This window comes from Mytilus edulis, chromosome 9, assembly GCF_963676685.1.
Source record: "Mytilus edulis chromosome 9, xbMytEdul2.2, whole genome shotgun sequence".
In the NCBI taxonomy this organism is placed as follows: domain Eukaryota; kingdom Metazoa; phylum Mollusca; class Bivalvia; order Mytilida; family Mytilidae; genus Mytilus; species Mytilus edulis.
In genome coordinates this window covers 39,742,576-39,755,524 of record NC_092352.1, presented here as the reverse complement: position 1 = coordinate 39,755,524, position 12,949 = coordinate 39,742,576, and the positions used below count along the sequence as shown (strand labels likewise).

At 31.7% G+C, this 12,949-nt stretch overlaps 1 protein-coding gene across 1 annotated transcript in view; it reads right to left on the bottom strand.

Annotated features, from left to right (window-relative positions):
• The window catches only part of LOC139489956 (uncharacterized), a 61,427-nt gene extending 50,238 nt beyond the window's left edge, over window positions 1-11,189 (bottom strand). Inside the window, exons 1-3 of the mRNA XM_071276806.1 lie at window positions 11,030-11,189; window positions 9,166-9,501; window positions 3,120-3,254 (exon numbers count right to left, since the gene is read on the bottom strand). Coding sequence (XP_071132907.1) covers window positions 3,120-3,254; window positions 9,166-9,501; window positions 11,030-11,054 — 496 coding nt within the window. The 5' untranslated portion in view covers window positions 11,055-11,189. The remainder of the gene's footprint in view (window positions 1-3,119; window positions 3,255-9,165; window positions 9,502-11,029) is intronic.
• Between the last annotated feature and the right edge of the window lie 1,760 nt (window positions 11,190-12,949).

Here is a 12,949-nt window from a genome sequence, read left to right as displayed (position 1 = left end):
ATAGATAAGACTTCCGGTTTGAAACATGTACAAATACAACCAATCATATGAAAGATAACAAAAATGAAAAATAAATAAGCCAATCAGAGCGTTCTCAATATCATGGTATTTAGATCGCAAGAACCACAACTATTATACCTCCTTATAGAGGAGAATTATTTTCGGCGTTTATCTACATGTAAACTACGATAATACTACTTCAAAATATAGAGACTGTCTGTATTCTGTCTACTGTTTTCTTTGAAAGGTTAACGTTTACTATCTAAGGGGTCATACCAGTTGCATGTATATTAAAATAAGTAAAACATGTGACACAAGTACAACCAATTGTACTCTAGAAAACATAATGCCCATAAATGGGGCATAAATATTTATGGTTGAAAGGGAAAATAGTGATTTGGCAAAAATGAAAGTAAGGTAGAGATTAGAGGGAGGCAGGACCTTTTACGGGGCGTCGGGATCGGGTGATTTTAAGCTCGGGATTTGGGGATTTAACTTACGGAATCCGGGAATATATTTTTCAATTTCGGGATTTGAATTTCTTTAAATTCTGCATCTCGGGATTTCATGATTTTAAACCCGGGATTTCGGGATCGGGACCCCTCCGACCACCTTTCAAATTAGCCTAAGTCGGTCTTAGTTATTTATACATGATTCATATCCTACCATTGGTATGTTAGTAAGTCTCTCAAAAGAAAAGGCACTGATGTATTGTCCTAGAAGCATATTTTATTAGACTAATAATGGTCTATATAAGCAGTTACATTTATTTCATGTTTGAAACGGTGCAAATTTATTTGATTTGACTTTTAACAAAATCATTGTAGTAAAGGAGAAGAATAATTGTGGTCTGAGGCCAGAAACACGGAAATAATTGAATTTAACAGAAAGGATACAAATATCGGACTTTGGAAAAAGGGAGAGGGCTTTTGATACCTTTTATGAAATTCTCCATACATAATATTTTTTACAAAAAATCATCCTACAACAGTTCACAAGCTGTATATGCCTGCGATTTCGCAGGTGTGTTCTAGTATACCCAAAAGACTAAACAACATAAAACGAACATTGCCGAATGAGGCATCATAATGAGCTCGATGTTATTTGAAACCTTGCATAAGTCGAAAATGTACACCTTACAATCATAACTACAGACAGTTATCCTAAAGCTTAACGAATCCGCGATACGGACTTGACCACAAAAATGAATCTTCATCCATGTTATGAGGCAAATTCGGGGTCATGTAGTTTATAGGATCCAATATACAACATTTGGGTATCCTATAACTCGTGATAAGTGAGTACTTCATGGCAATAAAAAGCTTCATCCTACAATCATCCAACTATTTTACTTTTCATTTTCTGAAAATATTAATACTTTGAAATGCTTAAACCTATTAAGGATGTTGACCTATCTAGCTTTTCTCAATACCAATAACAAATATAAATTATAATATAATTGAGGAATAATTTGAACGTCTTCGTAGCATCAGATCTTTCACGATCCTTTTCACAATCTTCAAAAATGCGGTACGCGTTCTTTCACGATCCGAAAAATCAATTTTGTGTAAATAGTTTTTTATTTGCCAAGTTTCAGATTATGTTTATACAAAAAAACTATGAGAACCATTTGATTCATTCATATAGAATGCCCTTATTCGGATAAAAGTAGTTTTTCTAGTCGAATTTGTGAAAAAAATCATGTTTGTTTACATTTTTTATGTCAATGAAATGTCGAGAAGCAATCTGCCTTTTGTTGTTTTGTAATTACTATGTTCTTTAAAAACTGGATATTCTCACATACTGATCATAATGTTGAACCATTTTGACAGACAGTTTTCTTTTGTCGTTAATTTGTCTGTGTAATTAATTAAATTAGAATATTTATTGACCTTTCATATGTCTTCTCGATTAAACGTCTTTCACGATCCGTTACCAGAACTTGCACGATCGTCTCTCAATACTTGACCGCCGTTCGATATTCTTTCACGATCATTTCTCTCGTTAAACCGAATGACACCCGTGGTCTTCAGACCACACCAGTGACGCTCGAATCAAAAATTGTGAAAAAGGACAAATAAAGAACGAATTTGGAGAATTTCTAAACGTTTTGCCAAATACAGCTAAGGTAATTTATTCCTGTAGTAGAAAAGCCTTAGTAATTCAAAAATTCAAAGTTTTGTTAACATTTAGTTTTTAATTATGAACATATCAATAATAACTCAAGTCAACACAGAAGTGCTGACTACTGGGTTGGTGATACCCTTGGGGAAATAAATCTCCACCAGCAGTGGCATCGATACCAGGATTAAAATATTATATTTACGCCAAACGCGCGTGTCGTCTACAAAAGACACATCAGTGAAGCTTGAATCAAAAAATGTTTAAAAGGCAAAATACAGAGCGAAGTTGAAGAGCATTGAGGACCTAAACGTTTTGCCAAATACAGCTAAGGTAATCTATTCCTGAGGTAGAAAAGCCTAAGTAATTCAAAAATTCAAAGTTTTGGTAACAGTTAATTTATAATTATGAACATATCAATGATAGCTAAACTCAAGCAGATTAAAAAAATCTAAATTGCATACTTATTCTAAATTTAATAACATCTTTAAAAGCTCAAAAGCGAATCTTATTTAAGTCACATTTAGAAATTTTTGTATTGAAAAAAGCTTGACACAATTTAGAATAAGGGTTAATCAGTGAAAAATTAACAAAAATCGACATAAAAGAATCGATAAAGATAAATTATTTTACTTGTATTGTTAAGGCTAAAATACATGTATGCAGGTTGAAGACGAGTGTCTTTTTTTAATGGAATGCACTCCATATAAAAAGGAAAAGCATTTTTTTTTTGATAATGTAAACAAATCATTCATATTTCAAACTGCGGGCTATTTATTTGGTCGGTGTCTAGTAAGTCTGAAAAATAAGAAGAAATTTTCAATTCACTAAAGATACATGTAGTTTATGGAATAAATATTAAAAAGGGTTAATATTCTGTGAATATTTGTATATACAGTTTTGATAAGGGATTATTCGCAATAGCGAAAAATGTTCAGCCAAAATTCTACAGAAAAATTTATCAGCATTTGATCAATTTTAGAAAAGTTTTCACACACCTGAGCTCATTTGAATTTCTTCAGAGATGAATTGAGGTCTCGGAAGTGAGCATGCTCTCCAAACTCTTGCTCTCACATGTCCTACTGAAAACGATCGAGTTATTGAATCGTTACCATTAAATGTAGTACTATTCCCTGAAATAGACAACAACTGCAATGATATAATAGCTTCAGACAACAGCTAGTCATAAATATTTTTTTTTTTTCATTTTAATTTCTTTTTTATTTTACAAACGGTTTTGCATTCATGAAGAAAACACATAAAACCCTTTTTTGTTCACTTCTTGTTTGGGAATCTCCAGTTAAATGTTCAGCAACAATAAATTTTCAAGCGATTAGACCAAAAAGGTTGGTTTATGTTAATGTTGCTTTGGTATTAAAAATGTAAAGAATACGTCCAAACTTTGGATGTCAGTAATCGATTTTTTCAATACTATCAGAGCCTTATTGTCAAACAATCTTTAAATCAATTTTTAACACACATGTAATCAAGTAGAACAATGGAAAACTGACTTTAGACGGTGTTTGTTGTTTGGTTAGTTCGAGAGTTGAACTTTTCAAACAGTTTATGACAAAACCCAGTAAAGACCTGTCTAAATTGCATTTAATTGATAAATTCAACAACACTTACCAATATATTGATGATATTTTTTCGTTAAACCAATCAAGAATTTTCTAAATATGCTACCGAAATTTACTCAAAGGAACTTACTTTAAATAAATCAAATTTAAACGGTTATAACTGTCCTAGATTTAGATATTTCTGTTTTACACGGGAAACTGCACACTAAAAATTACGAGAAAGGGGACGATGTTTCGTTACCTATTGTTAATTTTCCCTTTTTGGATGGTGATCTTCCTTTTGGCACCATCTTACGGTGGTTATATTTGACAACTCGTTCGCTATGCTCGAATCTGTTGTGACGCTTTTGATTAACTGGTAAATTATTAAGCCACGGATTTCGTTACCACAATTTACTTAAAACTTTACTCAATTCTTCAATATATGTAAAGATTTGGTTTTGAAGTTTGGTTGTACCTGTACAAAAACTTATTTCAAACGGGATAGCACATTCTCAGTTTATCGGAATGTTGTTTACCGAGACCGGAAATTTAGAAACTATATAATCCATCCTTTAAATAAACGTTTTTAAAAGGTTTCTAATTCAACGCTGTAATTAGATCATTGAATATTGTTTTATTGGTGTTATTATTGATTTTGTTATCAGTAAATCAAAATCAAACTAAATATTATTGGTATATACATATACACATGCATGGATCTACAATCTGCCGATACCTGTATCTTGGCACTGTACAAGGTCATGTTTTTCTCTGACTGTTTATGACGACTTTACACTAAATCCATTAGATGTTGGATGTGAACTGATTGATAATTAGTCTTAGATGCATGATTTTTTTATTAGTTGTTAGTGGCTTTGAAATAGCTGTCAGTAACTGAGTTAATATAAAGCATTTTTCAACTGATTTTTTTAGTTCGTTCTAATGTTGTACTGTCAAACCACTGTTCCAGGTTAGGAGAGGGTTGGGATCCCACTAAAATGTTTAACTCTGACATATTCTGTATGTATGTGCCTGTCCCAAGTCAGGACCCTATAATTCAGTGGTTGTCTTTGGTTAATCTTTTACATATCTCTTTTTTGTTCATTGTTTGTACATACATTAGGCCATTAGTCTTCTCGTTGGAATTGTATTACATTGTCATTTCGGAGCGTCTTAAAGCTGACTATGCGGTATGGGCTTTGGTCATTGTTGAAGGCTGTACTGTGAGTTATAATTGTAAATTGTTGTGTCATTTGGTCGCTTGTGAAAGTTGTCTCATTGGCAATCATACCACATCTTCTTTTTTTATATTTGTATCAATACAGCTGAGAGTTCGATACGTATACGCAAATGACAATATTTTAAAAACTTTAATAAACGAAAAATATACTAACAATTTAAAAGAATGAACAATACTTATTAAAAAGTAAAATTAATAAAGATATCCTAATATTTACATTTAAATATTGAAATACAAAAAGAGAGCTGTCCAGAACTGATCGGAATCTGTTCTAGAAAAGAGCTGTCAGAATCTGTGCATGGTTACAGCTTTCAAAAAGTGTCACATTGATAGTTAAAAACAGTTTATGAACAGACTTTAAGGTGGCTCGGTACTTTAACAGTGCGCATTTTTAACGCATGTGTCAAACGATGAGCGCGTGTTCTTCCTCTTAAGGGGGCTCGCGGGTCTAAATGATTTTTTTTATTTAATATAGGATTTCTCTATATTTTTTTATAAATGAACTTTATCTTACACTTAAAAGAAAAATGAAATAAAAAAATGGGGTCACTGTTCATTTACGCTCACAATCTGCTTTCGAAAGAAGCATACATTCTTGTTAATGTCCTTTTTTTCTGTAGAACTAATAGGAGAAATAGCGGTAATATCGAAATAGAAAAAGAACTAAATTACAGAAATCGCTAAAATTTTACAATTATTTAGTTTATGTACAGCTTATTCGAAAACAACAACAAAAAATATAGGTCACCGATGAGTTAAAAAAAGATATTTTAATTTTATTGCCAAAAAAATGGCATTTTTGCACCAAAGGGAGATAATTTGGAGCTTTTTAAGTGATATCTACATTTTAAAAGTCCGCTGGGGACAACACAAATTGATTTTTTGGAATGATTTTTGTACCACATGATAAAGTAACAACTACTTAAGGTAATGAATAAAATCTGTAATGAAAAATTAATGTTTTAAAATAATTTTTTTCTAAAAATCTTATACCCGCGAACCTCCTTAAAAACGTGCCGGGGAGCGCCCTGGTCCGCTGTCGATAAGCGATGCAAAACGAAAATACAATTTCTACCCCAAAAAAAAGAGGAAAGTATTCAAGAGTATATTTTTAAATAGATAGTGTTATTTGTTCATTTTTCACAAAATTGCAAAAGGACAAAAATAATAGCGTGTGTCGTACATTAAAAAAAGAAGAAAAATGTAAGAAGTGGTACATTGTATGACTGCCGATGACATGTAACGTTCTACCTTCACCAATGGAAATTGGTCCGAAACAACTGCTACGTATGCATGACCTTCAACCACGATTAAAATCCGTACTGTATAAAATACTATAAAAGAGGGACGAAAGATACCAGAGGGACAGTCAAACTCATAAATCGAATATAAACTGACAACGCCATGGCTATAAAATGAAAAAGCCAAACAGACAAACAATAGTACACATGACACAACATAGAAAACTAGAGAATAAACAACACAAACCCCAACAAAAACTAAAGGTGATCTCTGGTATAAAATGCACCGTAAGTTCATCTGCACTCTATCAGTTTTGCATATTATTACACTTTCCACCGTCATAAACAAGTTTTCGACCTTGACTATCTCTATTTTCAAAAAATTGTAGTTTTTTTCACAACAAAATTCTTTGCAATATTTTATTATTTTTTTTAACAAAAACGTTTTTGAATATAACCAACTAAAGGTATGCATTTTTCAATAAGCTTGCTTAGTAGCATACTTTTTCATATACTACGTCCACGTTTAAGTATTATTCAAGTTCTGTTTATTCGAATGAACAATTGTTTAAGTAAACATGATTACTTGACAGTCACATCCAACGTTTTCTGTACATATTTACATTCTTTATGAGCAAAGAATTCGAAGAGCACGAAAAACTTGAAAAAACACTTTAAAACAACTGCTTCCTTCTCTTATTGAAGTTTGTTTTCGCTGTATTTGTGCGAACATTAGCGTAATGTGAATATTCAATAAATTATCTTATATTGATACATGTAACATAATACATATATAACACATAGCTGAGAGGGTGATAGAGCAGAGTGTTACCCCGAGAAAACATTGTCAACCGCGGCCAGACCAAGGTTGAAAATGTTTTTTCGAGGGGTACAAATCTGCTCTATCACTCGTTCAACTATAAGTTATTTGATTTATTATACTGAATGTCCTATTATTATTGCCTTTTACAGATGAATTGTATTTAAAAGTATTGTCTATGGCGTCACGTACATAACAACGTAACGGGTATTAGAAAAATCCACAGAATTTATCTTTTTTTATTTTGAGAGTCAAATAATAGAATCTGAGCCAAAACGTTGATCTTTAGGATTGTTTTTAATAACTTGATGCAAATTCAATTCATTGTACTTTAAATTATCGATTTGTGCTTTGTCTTGACGAGAGGGTGACATGCAAAAAAAATGTCACCCGCTCAGTCATGTGATTTAGTAAATTAATACCCTCGTATTAGCCAATCAAAATATAGCATTTTAACGTGAGATATAATAACATTCGATGATATCCAGAACTCCAGCAACACATTTTGATTATATATTTTTTTACAAACTTCAATAAATTACTGTTTGTGACCTTCGATCATCGATGAAAATAAGTTAATAGTAATCTTGACCTAATATTCAGACACCTGTGCTTTTATACTACAATGCTTTTGGCATATGATATAAGAACCGATCTTTACTGTACCAATTTCTCAATTCAGTGTTTTTAAACTGATACCGATATTAACATGCTGCTTCACGGTATTGTTCGTTATTCAATTGAATGGAATACATTATGAGGCCCACCGCCCAGGTAAATTCCCTGGCCAATGACTATCGCAATACGTTTTCCAAATTTAGGAATTTAGGAATTTGGTAATTGTATCTTATTTTGAAATTATTTGCTGAATTCGTTCTAAAGTTTTTCTAGAGTCGATGGTTTCGTAGCTTGTTTGTGTCGAGTGACAGAGATCATGAGTTCGAACCCGACCGAATAAAGCCAAAGAACAAGTTATAATGAATTATTATAAAATAACTTACAATTGATTTAAAAGCTTATTCTTCAATTGATTTTCGTTCTTATTTACGCAAAACATCGATATGGCTTGATAAAGTTGTATATGATAATTTAGTAATTCACCTCTGCTTCAAAATTTATTTATTATAACGTTTCTCATATTTAAAATATTACATCTTTGGAATACAAAAATGAACTGTTAATATTTCATTTGGTTGAAAATGCAAGTCTTTGTTTGAGTCACTGAATTAACTAAACAAAAACAATAAAGTTTGTGTCTTATTATAGATTTATCAGGACAAGGAATCTTATTTAAAAAGATAGGCATTCAAAGGAACACCAAATTCAAGAAAAAATGGATATATTTTTTTAAATGTAACAAAGCAGAACCAATAAAAGACACAGTGGAAATGTATTTTAATAACCTGGTTGTAGGGAGTTAAATTTGGAATTGATTTTTTATTGACAATGACAATTTTAGAACTTGGTCCTTTGTTGACAACTTTGTACTGTCAAATATTGAAACTTGTAATTTTATAAGTACAGTAGAATGAATATGCAAGCTAACATGGTGACTACAGGAATACAGAACATAAAAACGCATATTATTACTAAATTTGGCTATATGTTTTTGTTAACAGTTAAATAATTTGCTTTGGAGTTAAAATAAAACGTACATGGCTACCTGGGTTATTCATAACAAAATAAAAGATCATTAATATTTTATAGTTCTATATTTTAGTATTTTAATCCTATCGCTACTTAAGAAACTTCAATTGAAAGGTAGCCATTTTACTATCAAAATGTCTTCCTTCTGTACATTTTACAGTGTTATCATTTCGGGCTTTCACAATTACAGAAAATTTTATATATGTACAGTTCTGAAATTGATACACATGAACATTTTACATTTGTACAGTGCTGCAATTGAAAGTTTATATATAAATTTTATAGAACATTTTATGAATAAATGTGTTCGAAAATCCGATTCACGGTGAAATACAAAGAGACTCGTTAAAACGAAAATAATTTGACAGGGTATTTTCTTTCGGTCTATAGCCTAAATACTTCGACAAGTTTGGAAAGTGTAAGATCTTTAAACAGCAAGTAAAATATAAAATCTGAGACGCAAAAAGAGGCATCAATTGATTTGTAAATTGTTTTGAAAGTATTTAGAACCAAGCTGTTAGTAAACATACTTACCCAAATACACTAGTGAACCTGTACAATACGGGTTCGTACAATCTTTTGGTCCTGGTGCCATTATCTTGATTGTTTCATTATTATATACATACAGAACTCCTCCAAATGGCAAAGCATTATCATTTCCTCTCTGTGCAGATCCTGTTGCTAAGAACCACATGTCCTTATTTAAAAACGTATCAAACACTTTGACCTGCACTTCAACCTTAAGAGGTAGTCCGTTTAAACCATGTGAAATGTCTACTTCTGGATTTATGTAGGCTGATATTGACTTCCAGCTACTAATAAAATCTGGAGGTGCTAATGCGTTCGAAATATTGAATACCAAAGTTTTCACTGCAACAAAAAGGATATCAATGAGGGCAGTAACACCACTAATGTTTTAGAATCATGAACTTAAAAACCATGAAAAACAGACAGACGCCCTTAACTTTCAATAAGTTTTTTCTCTGAATATTTATCTAGAGTTAACGAAAAATCCGCATCTTAAAACCCCAGTCCTACAAGACCACGATCGCACCACGCTGACTGCGTTCTTAAATTGATTCAGATTGTGGTGAGGTCGCGGTATGAGCGGAATGAAAATGTTAATTTTCGTTGTTTTCAAGATGATACTAAGTCCTCAATAAGTTTCTAAAACGATCACGCTACGATTAAACCACGTTCTCACCACGCTCTTTCAACGATTATCATACTTCTACGCTCATCACGTTCTCACTACGACCATACCACGAGTTACCCGATTGTAACACGATCTTACCATGCTTCTACTGCGATTATAGCACGTTCTTAAAAACAAATTAAAAAATGTGACATTTTTTTTTGGTATAACAGAGTTAAATTACATTTGTCACTGTATCTATAATACTAAAATTACGAGGTCCAATTTATCAGCCGTCATCACGTAAAAACGACGAATTAAACAATTCAACTTTATATACAACTAATATAGTACAAAGGTGTAGATTAAAAATTACCCCCCTCCAGGCCCTTTTGTTTTCCACGTAATTAATATTGCCAATAATTAGGAAGTTCCGGGTCGAGTCCGATACCAATACCAATAGTATAATCACCTGTTACCTATTACCTTATCTGTACGTTCCGCATCTGACAGGCGCACCACCAAACGGTGTATTCAGGATTAATATGCTATACACACGGGTCATAATTACAGGGTTGACACTACTAAATTGTCAAATTGTTACCTATTGTAGTATTTTAATCCGCAAGACTTTCTAAGATAACAATACGAATACTAAAAATCTGGACTAAAAATAAGTTTCAATTTGTTAGCGGGCATGACGTAAAACAGCGAATCAAAGAATTCAACTTTATTTATAACTAATATAGGACAATGCTGTTGATTAAAAAATACTCCATTCCAGGACCTTTTGTTTTCCAAATAATTAATATTACCACTAATTGATAAGTTCCAGTTCGACGGGTTCAAACAGAAAGATTTGAAAGCAGAGAAAATTGTGTATCTTATAATCGGCATGACTTTATCAGATGACAGTACTAATACTAAAATAAGGCTTGCACATAGTTATATACTTTAATTCAGTCACGGACCCGCAATATTACGGGTGTGTTCTAGTCGTTTATAAGGTTGAAGGAAAAAAGTCGTGCATGCTATAAATGCATTGAATGTTCAGTGTTGATAATTCATTTAGATAATCGGCCGTCAACCTTCAAAGATTAAATTACTTTGTAAAACCCACTTAGGACTAAGATATATCGTCAAACATTCCTAAGAAAGCTTTGTGAAACTGGCAACTGAATCGTAAGTCAAAGTTAGTTTCTACTTGATACAATAAAACCTTAAAACATTTCATAAGTTATACGTTAAAAATATCTTACTTACTCAGTGCAAAAAAGATAGTCCACATTTTGCTCACCCTAAATCATTGACACAAAATAAAGAATATATCTACTTGATCCAGTTGTCAAACATCTACTGAGCAAAAGTATGGGTATTTGATTATCTAACTTGTCATCCAATCAGTATTACTCTCAGCACAACATATACACTGTAAATGATAACAACATCCAATAATCATCGAGTAAAATTCATTTAAAGAACTGATAATGAATAAAAACATACCGATGATCGTGTGTTTAAAACAAATAAGGTACTAATCATCATGGGACCAACTATTGTTTAGAAAATTATTTTAGAAAAACTTTTATATTAACCGATTAAATCCATCTTTTAATCTACAAAATACAATCTAATGTGAAAGTTTCAACATTTTCCAAATTATTAATTCATGTATAATGATAGTATCGATTTTCAGAATAAAGCCAGCCTAAAAATATTTAGTAAATATTTTATAAAAATAATCTTTTTTCTAAGGTTTTTATTTTTAAAACATATTATATTTTTTCAATGGAAACAACAGCAAAAATCAATTATCTATCCATAACCCAAATTTCAGCATTAAATTGCTACATGCAAGAATGGTAGTAAAAAACATAAAGTACGTGTTCCGTTTTTTGTTGTGGTTGTTGTGGTTTTTTTTTTTTTTTTTTTTTTTTTTGTTGTTACAAAAAAATGTATCGATGCTTAGTCTTCATGAACTAAAACTTCTAAAAACTAAAAACTGAATCTTCTTTATTTGGTTGGTAAATCTGGAATGATAGCCATAGTTTCGATTATCAAAGTTTCCTAGTATGACTAGGAATTACATTTAAGAAGACATTAGAGTTTATTGGCACATAATAGGTTTGGAATGCATACCTTATAGGACTATATTATGACCTCTTTGAAAATTCTATACGCAAAGACTTTGGGTATGCATTACTGTTATGTAAGAGTTTATTGTGCATATCAGAGTTTAACCATGACCACCACGCTGGGGATGTATATATTGGACAACCTTTTTAAGACTTTGTTAAGAATATCGGAGTATGTGCACACACAAGGCATTGGGAATGAATACCTTGCATGAATATTATTTGACTTTTTTGTGCACATCATAGTTAATTCCACACGCACAAGCAGTTGGCTATTTATTACTTGTATGAATATGATCAGAATTAACACCAGAGTTGATCAACGATTAAGATATACTAAGGCATTTTAGTGGACTTCATATTTAAATACATGTCAAATTGTTATAAAATCCTGTAATAAAAGGTTATCGTTGGATAAATCCATTAGGACGTAATACTCGCATGACCATTTTTGGATAAATTCATTTTCACGACGTACATGTATTCGTGACACCACTTTTGCTCTTAATCATTACGCTGTCGACCGCGAGCATATGAGGACCTTTCACCACATAATGAATCACCGCACAGGACGATTTCAAAACTAATACTGTTAAATCGTTATAATATTTGCCACTGGACGTTTTTTGATAACCTGTCATTTAGAAGTTAATTTTCGTTTTTAGATGATGTCCTCCTACATTTTTGTAAAGTAAACAATTGAATAGAAAATGAATTACCATGGTCAACTAATGAATTTAGTTGCCTTATAATTACCACAACCATTTTAATAACAAGTTTAGGGTATGTATAAAGCAAGATCAGATCAACTCAATGGTTCCGATTGTCCAAATACGATACAGTCACAGGGAAGGTAATGACGTTGCTAACGTAAAATGTTATTTTCGCGACGTCAAACTATGAAATATCGGGAAAAGATGCATTTTTCGAATGATTTTAATCATTCAAACTGATTTAATTTGAAAACGAGTGCATGAACCCCTATTTTTTAAAATAGCAATTTGTTTCATTTTACAAGGAGATTATGTGACCCAAATTTTATAAAACT